This window comes from Mizuhopecten yessoensis, unplaced genomic scaffold, assembly GCF_002113885.1.
Source record: "Mizuhopecten yessoensis strain PY_sf001 unplaced genomic scaffold, ASM211388v2 scaffold11115, whole genome shotgun sequence".
NCBI classification, from domain to species: Eukaryota; Metazoa; Mollusca; class Bivalvia; order Pectinida; family Pectinidae; genus Mizuhopecten; species Mizuhopecten yessoensis.
In genome coordinates, this window is record NW_018408887.1 from 5,006 (window position 1) to 23,093 (window position 18,088).

General features: G+C 35.7%; 1 protein-coding gene across 2 annotated transcripts; it reads left to right on the plus strand.

Moving 5' to 3' along the window:
- Nucleotides 1-5,446: 5,446 nt before the first annotated feature.
- LOC110466081 (cyclic nucleotide-gated channel rod photoreceptor subunit alpha-like) lies at nt 5,447-17,834 on the plus strand. Of its 2 annotated transcripts, XM_021522375.1 has the most exons (23): nt 5,447-5,620; nt 5,911-5,985; nt 7,039-7,116; nt 7,472-7,579; nt 8,077-8,182; nt 8,379-8,423; nt 8,661-8,742; nt 9,775-9,864; nt 10,054-10,153; nt 10,585-10,649; nt 10,869-10,947; nt 11,262-11,380; nt 11,702-11,794; nt 12,618-12,714; nt 13,672-13,780; nt 14,134-14,171; nt 14,624-14,733; nt 14,908-14,977; nt 15,147-15,202; nt 15,370-15,521; nt 15,789-15,847; nt 16,450-16,485; nt 16,960-17,834. In XM_021522375.1, the coding sequence occupies exons 1-23, from the start codon at nt 5,459-5,461 to the stop codon at nt 17,590-17,592; spliced, it is 2,562 nt and encodes an 853-aa protein (XP_021378050.1). In that variant the 5' UTR covers nt 5,447-5,458; the 3' UTR covers nt 17,593-17,834. The 2 variants fall into 2 exon arrangements, with proteins under 2 accessions (XP_021378050.1, XP_021378051.1); XM_021522376.1 differs by lacking the exon at nt 9,775-9,864.
- The last annotated feature ends 254 nt before the right edge of the window (nt 17,835-18,088 follow it).

Genomic DNA, 18,088 nt, shown 5'->3' on the forward strand with positions numbered 1-18,088 from the left:
GGGGCATGTAATACAGCTGTAATGTAAACAACTAATGGGTCAAAAAAATGTTGGTTTTATTAAGATTAAAGATAATAATTGATATGTGTTTGCTGCTTGCACACCCGCAACTCTTTATATGCGTATGAATAAAACCAGCAGAACACAAGACATCAAAATAAGAAATGATGATTCCGCTGTGCATGCCCCTGTGTTGGACCGACAGCTCCTATGTTTACACAGTGTCATAACAAGTTTTGCTCGAGACATATTAAAAACATATGAATGAAATTGAGGATTATGTGAGTATTGCCTGTTTGGTCAACCATATATTCTGCTTTACTACATTATATTTTCTAATATCGGGATATAAACATACCTTTGAACACACGAACTTGTGTCTATCTGTATTTGTTGCGTTAAGTTGCGAATGGTGTCGTCCACAAGCCTTCACCCATCTCAGGCATGTTTCCAGGTTGGTTTTAGGGTTTTGGAAAGGGAATAAATGTCACACCGTTCTCTAATCTTTCTGCATATCGGCTGTCGCTGTTGCAGGTTCCCCAGGAGCACTTCTACACCATTATTTCACTGCCGTTCGTATTTACCCTCGTGTCAATGTCCGACAAAGTTGTCGGAGGTAATGGCCGACAATCGAACTCGCGCTCTGATTGGCTGAATTTGTATAGCAACCGCGTTGCTAACAACGATGTGGAAGGGTGAATTATGTTGGAATAAAGGATTGGTGCTAAATTGGACATTCTTGTATTTCTAAACATTTTCTTTAGGTTAGTAAGTATTGATGGTGAAAAGATTCATGTAGCACAATCAATTAGTGTGTACATGTGACCTTTCGATGACTAGTTCGGTATGTCCTCTGTCACCTTCATCAGACAAATGACCAGTGACCTTTGTGTACATGCGCTGCACTGGTCATTTGTCTGATCAAGGTGACAGAGTCCACATACCGTACTAGTCATCGAAACGTCACATAAACACTTATTGGTTGTGCTACATGAATCTTTTCACAATGGGCATGATTGTGCCTATCAGCGATAAGTTTATATGTTGTATATTCAAAACTGTGCTAATTATTTCGCCATGATATGTCGAAAATGTTTGCACATAGTTGACAAGTAGATAACGGTAACCTTGTTCTATACCGGCTTATTTATGTCAACAATTATCTTTATTTTGTGCCTAAATACGCATTAGAACCTTACAATAAACTTCCCAACGTTTCTTTATTAGTATCTTAACCAGGTCTCACGAAACGGGAGTAGAAATGTGAGCAGGGGAGGAATACTTTCTTCATACCTTTTTTAAAACTTTAATTACTCAGTTGTTTGGCACAAAAGCCACTCGACAACTGTTATTTGTTATTTAGACATCAATTCAACTTTCTAATGTATAAGACCACCATGAAAAGAGTATTTTAATACGTTGGTACATTCTTTTTATGTATATTTTGATATATAAGTAGTAAGTGTACTCCGCTACCTTCTTGTAATTAAAACCTTTGTCTGCAAATGCTTTCCTCAAGTTCAGAACAGTCTACAGTAGGTTAATATAATTAAAATAAATGTATGCATAAAAAAGTGTTACATGCTTCCAAAAAAAATGATTGATAATTTGACTAAAACAATTAGATATATTACAACCCCCTGACACACACAATTGACACACAATTGACAAACAATATATTCATTTGGTAGAAGTCCCTGCATCTGTTAGAAGAATGTACTTGCCTGATAGCCAGGCAATAGTTCGTTTAATCAAGTATTACATCTACTGTACGCCGAAGAGTTTAAAGACTACAAAGTGGTATGTATCATTGTGCCCAGTAAATAGCAGTTGGCTAGTAAGCAAATGATTGATTATATTAGTATCTCATCTACCATAATGCAAGGACAATTACCAGGCATTGAACGTGAAAACTACTACATATTATTATCAAATTATCAAATATGTGCTATATTTTCGGTAGGTTTTATTATTTGCTGCTTTAGTGTTACACAATACATCAAACTTATTTACAAAGATTCAACAATTTACATGTAGTTTTGTCAAAAAGAGGTCATTTGTAATTTCGTTCCCCATTTTACCCCCTCATATCTCGGAATGGTTTCCAACCTGACCTTAGTTTCATGACATGTCTTGGCTTTACCCCAACGCATGTTTGCCAAACAAGTAGGACTTATCAGTGAAAGCCATCTGATTGCCCATATTGGCAGTGCGGCTGCTGTATATCCGCCAACTCCTATATACGCCATGACATCGGTAGTAGTTGGATTAGAATCAGGGGTTGTCTTGAGGCAGTGCCCAAATAAGACATGTCATGAAACTAAGGTCAGGTTGGAAACCATTCCAAGATATGAGGGGGTAAAATGGGGAACGAATTTACAAATGACCTCTTTTTGACAAAAGTACATGTAAATTGTAGAATCTAATTGTATACGTTATCATCACTATATCTCAGGCCCTGCTTATCAGGTTCTCGAGTCTATCAATACCATATAAATAATAGAGAGAGAGAGAGAGAGAGAGAGAGAGAGAGAGAGAGAGAGAGAGAGAGAGAGAGATCAATTTTTATAAAGACTTTCTGTATGGTTTCGATATGTAGACTAAAAAATCAAACCAAATGCAGTTGATCGTCGCAAATGTTTTCATGCCATAAGCCAACTTACGAAATTACTGTAAATCTTAACCAATATATAAATAATATTTGCGACATTGTCAGTATACAAATATTATTTGGGACATTGTTAGTATATAAACATTATTTGAGACATTGTTAGTATATAAATATTATTTGGGACATTGTTAGTATATAAGTATTATTTGCTACATTGGTAATATCTACGTGAATCATAAGGAAACATGATGTTGAATAGTTCAAGTTGGTTTATAATATTGGTCTAGTAATACAATTATGATGTCATGTTTTACTACTACTGTTAATAATAAGGTATTTTTTTAGTGTAGTTAAACTTGACTTATAATCGAATTTCAACAGATCAACGCATTGATGCATTGGCACATTTACAATATAACTATATACAGTAACTTTAATTTGCACAATCATAAGTAAGCGCAATAATTAATGCTCTAAAAACGCTGAAAAAAATACTCCGCTTAACTATGTCCGCTTACAGTATAAATGATGTTCCCTTATTTCCGTTCCTTTGATTTTAATTTGCTGTCGTTAATTCTACTACTAGTCTGTCTCTTTGCAGGTAAGGAATCAGAATAATCAATTGCAAATCCATCTGAATTTTACGACATCTCTTTCAGTGTTATGGTGCAAAGCAAACCGTAACAATTATTCACATTTTTGTATCGTTATCTGTTATGGATGGATACCATTTGTGAAGACGCATCCCGTACTTAAATACAGATTACAGCAGATGTGCACAGTTCTTACTGCTGTCGTCTCACTTGTATATCTGTGACATTCAGATCAATACCAGGAATTTGGTTCAACGCATAGCAAGCTTCACATATGCGTGAGACATAGTTTATTTAAACTTATTCTTCTATTAATATAACAAACGTAAACTGAAATACTTTACAAGAATTTTACCATTTCAATTTCAACTTATAGTGTTAATTGACCTTATTGTTATCAATAACAGAATCGACAGATACATGTCAAATTGGATTGATTAATTTCCCATATTTACAGTATTTTCCTTGCTATCAATTATACTTATATCGCATAATTTAATTTTATAATTTGTCACGGTTTTCAAAACATAGCACATGGCATATCAAAGCAAATATACATCTTCAGTTTACTTACTTTACTCTCTTTGTCCATGCATTTTAATAGACGGTTTATCAGCCGGTCGAAAGGATATACTTTAACATAAGCGTACGAATCCAACAATAACTATATACAGTAAACAGATTGTATTTTATGCTACATACGTTTTAACTTTAGTGTCTTGACAAGGGATGGAGTGTCTTGAAAATTTGACAAATTTCTTTATCGTTATTACTTCTCTGTTAGTTATTGTTATAAACTGTATTTCAAAATTGCTTATATACATACTTATCCATTTTGGTAACTGAACTGAATATGCTTTTCGCGTCTCAGATCGTTTCGACTTGATATATACGTTGCAGTATTGACCTGTCTAGGAACGCTGTCCAAGTTTCTCGCTTCTAATGAAAGTTCTATAGTGCCCTGGAGAGTAAGTAAGAATAGAACGCAAGCGTATTAAATGTCAACGTGAGGGCTCTAACTAGACAAACAAGAATTGAGGCAGATGTTCATGGAAAATTATCACAACATTAACAGAGAAATACAGTAAGCTAATTTTTAAACAGAGGAATACATGACAAGTTCGGTCAAGGGATGTTAACAAGGTGCAACTTATAAGGCCTGATGGTAATTGGACTATGCGTGTATCATGTAATGTCTGATTACTCGAGTTCAGAACATTCCGATGAATATATTACCATAAATCCTGATGAGGTACGTATACCTAGACAGGGTTTGTTAAAACCTCAATATTAAATGCTTATCCGGAAAGTGATGCCGCCCATCAAAGAAAAGACGTGTACAAATCTTTGAAGCTTGCGTTTCTTTACAGTTTATTTTCACACCTTACAAAATATATTCGAACAATGATATGTATGTGTTGCAAGGTTTACCATAAAATTGCCACAACTTTGCAAACGAATGTACAGTCCAGTCTATTCTAAAGGTGTAGCCCAATAAATAAGTAATGGGGCTGTCGAGTAAAAACGTTGAGGCTCATAAGCTCACTTAAACCATTTATGAACGTGAAATAATGAAGTCTGGGATTCTTTTTTCACTGTTTGTTGGGTCTAATGTATGTATCAATTTGTTTGTGGGCGTGATGAATCCCCCCACATGAGCTGAGAAACAGCATACAGGAATTTTATAATTGTGTGTTGTCCCTCCCTTGACATCATATGTTTCCAATAAATCTAGTTTGATTGATATAATTGCAACATCATGAATATACAGGCTTTATTCTCACATACAAAGTTATTGTCAAGATTAGACACGATTCGTCGACAGATATGTTAGAGAAATTTGTCTTCAGACTGATTGCTTCAACCTGAGAACAAACTACCGACGATTGTGAACTAGTTGTAATATAATAGGAATAAGTCTGGACATTCGTGCTTTGTCCGGAAATTGACCGGAAGAACTGTATTCCATAACTGCTTACACAGCAAAATTTGATATACGGTTTAGACATCATGCCATACCACAATGCTGAGACTATATAAATCGTTTGGAATATATCCAAATACGTTCGTTAGAAACAAATCAATCACATGTCGCCAAATAAACTACAGGAATTTGGAGGGCACTGATTTAGAATCTCAAATAGTTAAAAACTGCAGTGGGAAATAGTTCAGAAATCTTATACAAGAGTAAGATATTATTAATAGTAAAATGAGCATGTTAACTGATTGACATTTCAGACGAAAAATTGGATTGATGGAAACAACCCTCACAACGGATACCATACTCCATAACAATCACTCAGCTGTACAACGTCGTGGGGATGTCAGCATTCGTCAGGTGTGGCCCGTGGAAGACGGGCGAGGGGAAAGGTGCAGCAAAGACACAGACAAAGCTTCAAAATCACCGCAACAGGAAGTAAGTAACTACATGATTTAAGCTTCCTATTTGTCACATGGTGCTAATTTTAGACTAAATTTTAGTTTTATATTGATGCTCAAACAATTGCCCAATGCACTTTTTCTGTGGTTTTCATTCGCAGGTGTGGCTTTATGAAGACGGCTTTGTTTTTCTTCTTTCTTTCTTTTTTACTATTCGTTAAAAATGCCTCATCCATAACGCACTGTTTAAGATTGCTTTATATAAAATAAAGGGGCAATCATAAATTTATTGCATTGACATTAAAACCTGGTAAATTGTATTCATAGCCAACAGAAACCCGTCATAATGACGTAACAAGACGAGTGTGGGACCCGGACGGCAACCTCTGCTATAACTGGATGGTATGTAAAGTCAAAGCAGTCTTAATCTGGAGATAACGGTTTGTTTGTTAGATATTTTTGGTGCTTCAAATTAATAAGAAGTGATTAATAGAAACTTTCCTTTCCTCACCTTTAGGATGTGACAGAGAAATCTTCAACCCGAGACGTGATATTTTGGTGGTCTTACCCGTGGTTCTGCAGAGGGTTACACAACAAAATCACCCCGAGGGCAGAAATTGCTCAGTTACATCCTTAAGTTAGGGGATAACTATTTTTTCTCATCCTCAATATGCAATGTTTAAAAACAATAGTTTTCAGCATGTGTCATCTGTTTTGTTAACCTGACTTGAACATGACCTGTCCTGTCGAAAGCTGTTTATTACCTCATATATTTTTGTTCCCGTGACGTCATCGTATGTTTTCATTCCGTGTTCTATCTGGCATACCCTGGGTTGACAAAGAAATCATTCCCAACGAGATGACAGAGAAACGGTATACAATTTGGTTCAAGGTGGGATAATAATAGAATCGTCCCATGCCAAAACGATGTGACAGAGAGATCTCCAACACACGAGGAGAGTATTTGTTATTTAAACGTCAGCAGAGCCTTGGGTTAAACGACCACAAATTCACCCTTCAAGTTGAAGATTTCTCTGTCACATCCTCAAAGTATGGTATCTGCGTGACCGAAGGGTTGCGGTTTGCGGGTTCGAGTCACGGCACGGCACTGTGTTGTATCTTTGCGCAAGATACTTTACTCCGCTTGTTCCATTCTACTCAGCTGTAAGTACGTGGTTGGGCAGTGCTAGAATTGTAGAATGCTAGCTGTGAGCGCCGAAATGGCAGCACCGGCTGTATGCTTCCAATGGAGTTGAGTAAGATATTGGCTAGTTGCAAAACCCTATAACCACAGATAATAATTTGCGAACCGCTTTGAGACGACCTACGAACTAGGTTGTGATAAAGCGGTATATAAGAAACTCGAACTATTATTATTATTAATTATTATTAATATTTTTATAATTTTTCTATCAATTTCTGAATTTCAATAAGTATATCCTCGTCGTCCCACAGGTTGTCATCACTACAGCAGCTCTTTACAACATCGTCGTTATCATATTAAGGCTTGGCTTTACAGAGATGAGAGAACATGTAAGAGAAAATTATTCGTTTGCCCATAATCCAACGTCTCCTGATACCTGTTTGCGTTCACAAAATAAAGAATATGATTCAATTTATCAAAGGATTAGGAAATGTACAATATGCATATTTACTTAATTCCATAACCGCAAATAATATATTATAATTCAATATAATTTTTTCGTTTTTGTTCTTATTACAGTCAATATAAAATGTCTTTTATTATTAAAAGTAATATGAAATATAAGATTAAAAAATAGTATAATAACATCGGTGGTATAAGATAAGATAGATGGTTACATCTGACTCATATCATTGATAGTTGGAATCAAGTATTATCAACAAATCACAATGTTTGTATTATTAGGTGTTACCACGAACGGTATTCACCGTCCTGGACCTTGGATGTGACGTTGTATATTTTTTCGACATATTCGTACAAAGTCGCATGACCTACTATGAGGATGGCTGTCTGGTAAGGAGAACCGTTGTAACGTATCAGTCACATGCTCTATCTCATCCTATACTCAGACTAAAACGTACGCAGTATCGTAACATTTTCACATCGATTTTCAATGTATAGCGTGTATATAATGTCACTCAATGTGACGTAACGAATTCATTTAAGATATTGCAAAGACAATACAACGTATAATTTTAACAAGAAGAACAAATCAGTGTTTTGGGTTTTTTTTCTTTTCTAATCTACATGTTAGAAAAAGTATCGTTGTGGAAGCGTTAGTTAAGCCTATGGTAAAATAAAGGTTCCTTTTTCCATCTTATATTTATGAAACAGTCTGCAGCTAGTTTTCTACAAACTGTATCCAATATTATTACATTTAAACCACTGATTGTACCAGCCACATATTCATTATTTTGAGAAATATCAAGGTAGTAAATGCGAAAATAATTTTGAGAAAATAAACAATAAATAAAATGGAAAATAGTCTCAGATCATTGTGTATGTTACAGGTCTCCGACGTCCATAAGGTATTCGAAAGGTACCGTGGAAGGAAAAGGTTCAAATTGGACGTCTTGTCCATCCTTCCTCTCCACACAGTCGTCTTCGTATGTCAAGGTTAGCGTTATGTGATGACGTTTAAAATTTTCCTTTCATGTTGCTGACTTTAAAATTATTCAAGAAGGCGTATTTGATATTGTACTGAGCTGTTGATTTGATAAATTATTTACAGTTTTATGTACAGCTAATTGATATACAAAGCAAACTCAATCAGGTATAATTGTAAAGATGATAGTATTCTTATTTTTTGCAGGATTGCTGAATTGTGTTCACATAAGTATCGGATTCCAGAAATATCGTAAGCATTAAGTTGTTTCCCCTTGAACTGTTTATGCAACAAATGGTTGAAATGATTAAGATCTTTATATCACGTATCCTTGGTAACTTGACATGACATTCCTACATTACCGATAATATAGTGTTTTCTTTATCTTTTTTTGTGTGTCATATCGGTATCCATCATAACTGTGTGATGTCTGACCCGTAATAACATGTAATATAATTCCGTTGGTTTATATATGTCCTTCTCTTCCAGACGAATTCTACATTTCCATGACGCGGTTACCAAGGTTACTGAAGGCACACACTGTCTCCGGATTCTTCGACATAACTGACAGGTAGTTAAGCTTGAAAACATCAATGGAGACGTTTGCTTAGATTTAAGCTTCACTTCTTAGGCACGTCTAAGTTCATATGCCGATGTCGCCCGCTGATACTGGGGCTAATCAAGGGGCGCTTAAAAGTGCCACCACGCTTACATGTCACAACTTCAACCCCACAGCACTGAATTCATAGTTCTCGATCACATTTTACTGATCACGGGTTAACATGAGCCACAAAAGAAAACACCACAAATTTGTGCATTTTTGCAATTACCTAAACTGTCAAAAGAGAGAAATTAAATACATAAGTGGATGAAAGGGAAATACTACTCAAAGCCCTTTGGCCTAGTATTTCCTCGGTTTCATGTGCTGTTTTATATCGACTTTGGGATCAGATTTTGAACAGTTTACCACTTAACTGTACGGTAGGTGGGACGATTTCGACTTTCCTATGGTGAACTTTCCCTTTCTTGTTATTTACATCCCTATGGTGTTTACATGTCGCGGTTGATTCGGTACTTAAGAGCTGATTCCGAATACCATGAATTCCGTAATCTTCTAAGGTCACCATCAGATTATCGTAGGGAGATGTGCTATTTCTTTGTGTGAAGATGAAGTCAATGTTTCTTATTGTGCTCATTAGAGCGCATTGTGTTGTTTTTCGTCACTGCCCGAGTTCTTGATGTGAGGAAGAGACATTACTTGGGTTCGACTTAGATTCAAATGTTGGCCGTCATTGATGAAGCAAAGACGCTTTTACTTCCGGAACACCTGGTCATATTCTCCTTGTACTGTTAAAAGGGTCTCCATGTAAATCTTTCTTTTTTTCATATTTTGTCCTAGCTTTGAGGTTTTTGTATGGTCTTGTTGACACTTTGGTTTTCTCTAGTTGTTTTTTTGTTCTGTTGTTACCACTTTGAAGTTTCAATTTCCCAAATATACATTTCGTATTCTCTTATATTTTTATTTAAATTTCATTGTTCTTACAGATCAGCGAAATAGTTTTTATTGTAATGTCAAAAAAAATGAATACTTTAATCAATAAAGGGGACGCCTGAAAACCTACAAGAAGAATAAGGCAGGTGTTCCAGAATGGTTACCGCCTTCTAGCTTCATCGACCCGCCATTGAAATCCAGGTAACAACCAAGGTTGATGTCCTAAAAGCAAGAACCAGCCGGGCTAAGAAGTGCGATTTATATAATAGATTAAATAAGATTGGATAATAATGATTTAACGACTTCCATATCTTGTGTGAAATTTATATAAAATATATGTAAACATCACGAATAAAAATAAACAGACCTTTCCATTAATTCGTCCGACAGCCGCACGTCGAACCCTAACTGTGTCCGGGCCATCAAGCTCTCCCTGTATCTAGTGCTGGTCATCCACTGGATTGGTTGTCTGTATTACATGGTATCCTTGGTAAGTGGCATACCAAAACCAATGCATTCAAATCAAATTATATTTCAATAAAAGCTTTTCATTTTTCTTCGTGAATTATCGTTAATCGGATTGTGGTTGCATTCAATAAGAAACCATTTTAGAACTTTTGCAAACGATTCTTAAAAAACGAACAGCTTATATATCATGCAATATTTTATTTTTAAAAATGACAGATTTTAATGTTTAAAAATTTTATTTGCATCATTCTCAAACATATGCTCAATATTTTGGCGTACAACGCTACCCTTTGAATGATCTTGCGGTATTTCGGTTGTGCTGTGAAACCTCACACCTTTACGTGATATGTCGGATTTTTTTCTCTTCTGGTACAGCTTATCAATTCTCTTTGCCAGGAAATATAACAGATGATATGTTTGTTGTCAAAGAGGTGTAATCAATGTGTTTTACAGTACGAGGGGATTGGATCTACTGAATGGGCCTACTCCAGTGGTAACTACCCTGATAACTTTATAAGGTAACAAACACATTACCAAAAAATAAACGTACAAATTCTAAATATTTATGAATACTAATAAAATTTCTGTCTCCAATTTGGAGTATTAACTAAGTATTCTACGATAAATGTAACGTTATCACCAGACAAGTTATCATTTTATACTTTTGTTACAAAAAGAAAATTGTACATGTGCTGTCTCTGTTTTGAAAGCTATTATTACCCGGTTTGTTGTTATAGGAAGTATATCTGCTGTATTTACTGGTCCCTTCTTATACTGACCACAATAGGAGAAAGACCACCGCCTCAGACCAATTTGGTAAGCTATTATCAATTATATATCGAAATGTTCGTTTTAGTTCTCCTGTGAAAAAAAAATGAAAATTCAATTAGTGCTTGCCTTGTTTGTTATTTCATTTTATATATTTATCCTGAAAAATGAAGAATCAATAAATAAGACTGGCGAGATTATTATTAATGCTTATGTTGGTTTTATATTCCATTTAAATGATAAAGTTAATTCAATCTCTTTCCGCCATTTTATATATGAGATAATTGGCACGATACTACGAGTGGTTTATTATCATTTCGACGCTTTATATGATCAGTACGATTTGTCATTGGCTGTTTCAGGAACACGTGTTCACGGGATTGACGTTTGTAATTGGTGTTTTTATATTTGCTGCCGTCGTCGGCAACGTCGGCGACGTGATTAGTAATTTAAATGCATCTAGACAGGAATTTCAAGCAAGGTGAGTGATAACTTGATAAAGAAGTGAAGGTTTTAGTGACGTTGTTTTAAGATACCTCACTGCTTTAGTCACGTTGATTGACGATAACTCACGGTTGTGTAAGATTATTCACTGCTTTCGTCATAAAATATATAACTCGTTGGGCTTAAGCTTATTTATGGTGATTATTTGTGGCTTTAGTTTATAAACAAAAACAAGTGAAGTTTTTGGAAACTCGTGGCTGTTATTACGTTTTAAGTGGAAATATTCGGATATATAAAGCTTTTTATCTAAAATAATTCATCAATATTTTAACGTTTTGTTATATATTTGACGTAACAGAATGGACCAGATAAAGTTTTACCTGAGGCATAGAAACGTTCCTTTGCCATTACAGAACAGAGTTAAACGTTGGGCCGACTACACATGGACAAGGTATGTTTCGACGTCTATTTGGAAGTAAGTTACACTAAATGTAAAAGGTTGTAACACTTGCAAGTCTGTGAACTATGTTAAGCACCTATAAAACGTGTATAACGTTTTGAACATGCTATCTTGAACACAGTCATCATGAAGTGGTCTATGGTATGACCTCCGTTATTTGTCCCTATTCATATTTTGTTCACGTGGTGAAGCATGGATTCTGCGCTCTTATCCGCTTTCTACTTACCTGCTGAAGACTTAAGACATTGAAAACGGCATTCAGCTCCCAATTTCTCAAAATTCCTCCGAAAAATGGAAAATTTCAACTATTTATTACTAGATTGAGGAATCGAATCAAAAACAGTGTTTTTAATACGAGACCAGATGTTGAGTGACCTCGGTGGTTTTGTATCTAGGTTTGTTTGGCTATTTGTCGTTTGGTGATGGTGCTACGGAGTATTCAGAGGTAGTTGTGTATTGCCTCATACATATATCACAACTCTGTCACGAGACCATCACAGTTTTTATCCGGTAGATTACCTAGAGAATCACCGCATGAAGGAAAAAACAATTTTGAGAGAAAAATACACAAAGGAATCGAAGATTTTGTTTGGGGGAGAAAGGTAGCAGATAAATTTGATGTCTTCATTTAGAGAAACCATAATGTTGCAGGGGACCCACAAAAGTCTAGCAGTTGGATTCAGCTTGTCAAGGGTTGTTTTCACTTTCCATAATCTGGTAGATTGTTGTAACAGAATGTAATGTTTGCTCGTTGTAGTTGTTTGTTGGCTTCATAATAAAAAAATGTCTGATTCAACATTGATTTGTGATACAGGAATCAAGCCATGGACGAACCTCAGTTGCTACAGATGTTACCGGAGAGACTACAGATGGAGATCGCCATACAGGTTCATCTAGACACCCTCAAAAAGGTACCACAGATATGATATGTCCTTGTTTGGATTATCCTGATGATTGCCTGGTTAAGGAGATGGAGGATCAGGATTGCTTTCATAAAAATAAATAGGTTACATTAATAGCATGCTGCTGACTGCCTCAAGTTTCAAAACAGTTAATGGACGTAATCCTGATATAACCAAAAGGAAAATTTAAATATAAATGGTATCTAAACTTTCTAAAATTTCATGCCAAAGCGTTATTCGTATCTGTGTACGTGTGATAAATTGTGTAACTTGTTACAATTTCCAGCAGTATTCTTATTTTTGATTCATTTTTCCCTAATATCCATATACTAGTAGGCATACAAGTTGTCCGATTGATTGAACCTTAATGAATTGATTTTATTGGTTGATTTTATAAATTGGCTTGAGTGATTTTTACAGAACAATTGTTTGATGTATTCTCGATTGATTTATTCACTGTTTCTGTATCAACCAAAATTTGAGATATATAAATTGGTAAAAGATATATATCAAGGGAGACAACTTGGCATAAAAAAAGAAAGGAGTGGTAAAGATACCAACTTAAGTTGTTCTTTACGACGTGCGATTTGTTACAGCATGCATTTTTGCTATGTAAATTTATATCATACAATTATTGACTTTTATTTGAGATTACCGCTTGGTTTTATGAGCCTGAGAAAAAATGGCAGAGGACGAAGTCCGATTGTGCACTATTATCAGGTCGATAAATGCACGCATTGACCTAATGCGAAATGCTACTTCAATTTCCCTATTTTTTCTTCTGGCTCTGCGTATGCTTATTTGACGTTGCATAGAAAGTATTAACAATATTATTATCAATGAAAATATCCAAAACACAGTAACTATACGAAGAATGTACGAAAACATGAAGAAATGAAATATGAATCTCTTAAATGTCACTGGGATTCCTTGTTGTCTGAAAATGAATAGCACATGCTATTGCAGGTCACCATTTTCGAAGAATGTGAGGAGGGACTTTTGAGGGAGTTGGTGCTAAAACTTCGGCCACAGATATTTTCTCCAGGGGACTACATATGTCACATTGGAGACATAGGTATGTACGATCTTGAATAAAACAATGCATTTTTCTGCATGTCTCCTTGTATGCAATGTATCGTTAAAGATTTCTTTCACATTAAATGGCACAAATTGATAAATCATTTGAATATTTATGAATCAATGAATTATTGCCCGTTTGTTCCCCATTCGTTCAACCGAATGAATATTTGATACGCTAAAGCTCGTGGGCTAAACAATTAATTTAAATAGATGAACGTCAACTGTCCCTATAATGAAGTCGTCCCCATGGTGACTGATATAATAGAATTAATCAGTGAAGTGCCATACATTGTCTCCACAGGTTTACAAACTTCTTCTTACATTGATTCCCTTATTATTACATTGCAGGTCGCGAAATGTACATAATAAACCATGGCAAGATAGAGGTAAGCACATTTCCATCATAGCATTGATAGTATGACTTAACGTGGAATGCTTATTAAAGAAACGGGATTCTTTAAAATAAATGTTCATCTTGATATATAACACACGTAGTGAAAGTTTTCGTCATTGTGAACTAATATGTAGCTAAGGGTTTCCACTATCTCCTAAAAGTAAAGTTCACCTCTTACATCACATCGTTGGTAGTCGACACTATATCCTGAATCAAATAGAACGTAATATGACAGGCATCACTAGCGTAGGTAATGCTTACGGTTCGAAAGAACATGTTTTTTTTATTTGGGTGTTCGTTCAGGTTTTTCTTAGTTTGGTGCTTTCTCGGTTTCTACAATTGACGTCTTTGTGTTACATGTGTGTTGACGTCACATATTTTTCTGTGCTTTGCTTATTTCATAACTAAGTGTTCAAAAGTGTTCAACGTCTCACACTGTTACAGATTATTGTCCCCTGTGCTGACACGGGACAGAAACAGACAGTTGCAACACTGGGAGCTGGCAATTATTTCGGGGAGATCAGCTTGCTCAAGCTCGATTCCGGGCAAAACAGGTAAGCAACCAAGGCTAAAAGCAATTATTGTTAATGAAATTTACATATACATATCAACACTATACATTAAAAGTACATATTAAGGAACCTGTTTTACTTCTTTTGTGTGTTTTCATTTGGCTGTAACTCGACCTGATCACAGTTAAACAATGATATTTTGTACATCTATGACAGGAGAACTGCAGATGTCCGAGCCGTTGGTTACTCGGAACTGTTACGGCTTTCCAGGAAGGACCTGCTTACTGTGAGTACTGTAATATGTAACTAATATGTTGACAATTTAAAACACCATGTATTCAAAGTTGCACATGACTGTAACTAATGATAATGCATAGTATGATTTCACTGGCGTTTTTTAAGAATAGCATTGTGATTATTTCATAATTAATGCATGTTACTGTGTACTGTTGCAGGCACTGGTGGAATATCCTGATGCAAAAGTAATACTGGAAACCCAGGCTAAGCTAAGGTATAGTACTGATATAGACATAAAACAATTTTATTAAGAATTTGTTTAAAAATTACAAACCCATAAGTGATTGCCTGACATACATGTAATTGTATGCATGCCGTTGAAGAACATGTGTATCTTGTTTCCGCATTATATTTTTCTTTTTCCGGCTTTTGTTATACAAGGATGAAGGAAACTATGGACATTCGGAACACCAATGGAGAAGAACCATCTCCTCCTTCCGAGCGGCAAGCAACAGAAAAATCTAAACGAAAGCGTGATTGGCTGTCAGGGATTGTCCAATCAGAGGGTTTCAAGAGACTTGTGGAGCACAAAGGTAACACTGTTATGCCATTATTTGTTAATAACATAATTATAATAAGTATGTTGCAATCAATAAATGCAATTACCCAAATTTCCAATCAAATTCGGATGTTTATGTTTTTAATTTAACATCGTGTAAATTGCGATCATTTATGCAACGTTTTCCCAATGGATTGTTTTAGCTTTTTATAGTAGAACTATAAAGGATAAATATTGAAATAACGCTAAATCACGCGCAAAAATGGTTGTTTAATACGTGTGTCATAATAATTATATATAGATACAGAATTGTCGGAGCTAAAGACGATCGTTCACCAGTTGAGGGATTACCAGACACAGGTATGTATAGTGTTATATATAAGTCTTAAAAAAGCATAATTTCAGTTGCTAATACTTTCGATGAATTGATTGAAAACACATCTCATAGTGTACTTCATCCTCGATACTCCAGCGTTTATGCTCAATTTTGTTCTCGGCTGCCCTGGAATATGTCCGGCTCAAAGTGCACCACCTTGTTGATAAGAAGATAAGAATAGTTTGATCCTTTAATGTACATCAAAAGAATCTGTCGGTGGCGTAGGGGTAAAACCGGCGGGCTTTGAAGTAGGATGTCTCTCCTATGTAATCTTCAAAGGATAGGTGTCAGCCTAGCGATTGGTCAGGATGTTTTACCTGAGACCAATCAAATAGCTAGCCGCGTGCCTTCAATTTTGCTAAATCATTTTCTAGGGTTGTAGAGAGCGAAAGTGAGCGTAACCCCTGGAATATCGAGAATGAGTGTACTTAAAATAACTTAGTTTCCGTGGGTATCATTTTTGTGATTACGCTTTGGACAAATAATTAAGAGCAGGTAGAGTTGAGCAATTGACAGCAAGTATATGTACACAATTATAACACACCATTCGGATATATATATGTAGATATTCATTTTTCTGTTGAAGGTGCGTGAAAAAACGAATACACGTTCTGTGGAAAAGGTTAGTATACATCAGAAGTATACTACAACTTACATTAACCATAAAATATGTTGTTTATACACTATACACATAATACCTATTGTTTACTTTATTCCTTATTTAGGCAATTACACTTATTATCATTCAGCATTTAGTTCAATCGTGTACAAAGAATAGAACAGCCATCGCCCGGGGAGGGTCAGCGGTATCGAACGTAACAATTATGATATCATAATAATGATGACGTCAACAATCGGTCCATGTCATCAATGGCCTGTATGAATGCCAACTGAATTTTGGTAGGTAATATAGTGGTATATATGTCCCTACACTGTAAAGCAAACGATCCCGGAAACCCTTCTAGGCAATTTTCTAATTGAGCAATAATTAACAGAAAGTTAAATCCATAATCACTTGATTTTTGATAAGTCAATATATTATTATTGTTCTACAAATCTGTTCATTTTTAATTCTTAATCTCTTTCGTCATTTCAGAGCAAACGACTTGAAATGAAATTACAACAATACGAAATTAATCTTCGGAAAGCAAACTCAAGGATAGAAGAACTCCAACAAACTTTAAGATCGTCCTGTCCATGTGGCAAACGGTCGAAGTCAGTCACCACAGATAGTCCATTTGTAGGCAGGATCACGCGTTCTTCAATTTCGGATAAATCTTGCAGGCCACTATCGATAAGAAAGAAATGTGCTTCCGAACATTACCTTGAGCGTCGAGGAATGAAGCCATTGACTGGCTTGGACCCTAGTCAGACACAACTGAAACGCGGAAGATTATTTTCAAATACAAACTCTATTCCGATCACTCGGTCACAGATTAATGTAACACATTCCGATACCATGGAACCGGTCAAACAAAGTAGTGGCTACTCAAGTGACACAGAAACCTTAGCAACACTTCTGCGTGTCAGCAATGCTCTGCGATTGCGCAGTCAATCCCAGACAAGCACGGAAAGCAATTGTGATTCAAGCCTTTCGAGTGATAATGATCTTGAGTCGGACTGGGAACCAGTCTCCGTGGGTGACAACATTCCACTTGCTCACTTGACGAAGAGTTCTGAGGTCAGCAGAACACCCCGACGATCTTGTTTCAAGGAGACCAATGTATAGTCATATCACATGAAGCCAAAACAAATCGTCCGATTCTTTATTATCATTATTATTTTTCATTTTCACATTATTTTTCTTATTGAAAGATTATCGATCGCTTATGGTGATGCTCAGAAAACGGGATTACTATAAAACTGAACTGCCCAGACTTCTGTTGTCGCTTCGTTGATGGTTTCATTTTCATAATGTATGTAGCTATATATATGATAATTTTCATTATTTTTTCATATTATTCCCGACAAGTGATTGGCCAGGAGTGCATCACGTGTCCACCGACAAAAACCGATATTGACTTGGAGCGCGTGATTTTTGTTGAAGGACTGGGGGTTTCTAAAAATAGAATTATGACGTGTTTCCAAACAATGCACCGTCCCGCTTCCTAAGTTTTTTTGTTGTGGTTTTTTTTCAGATTGTTTACATATCTGTTTTGAAAATAATAAAACATTTGTAGCCTTTAACTACGGTCGATACGTGAATTTATCGAACCGAGAAAAGA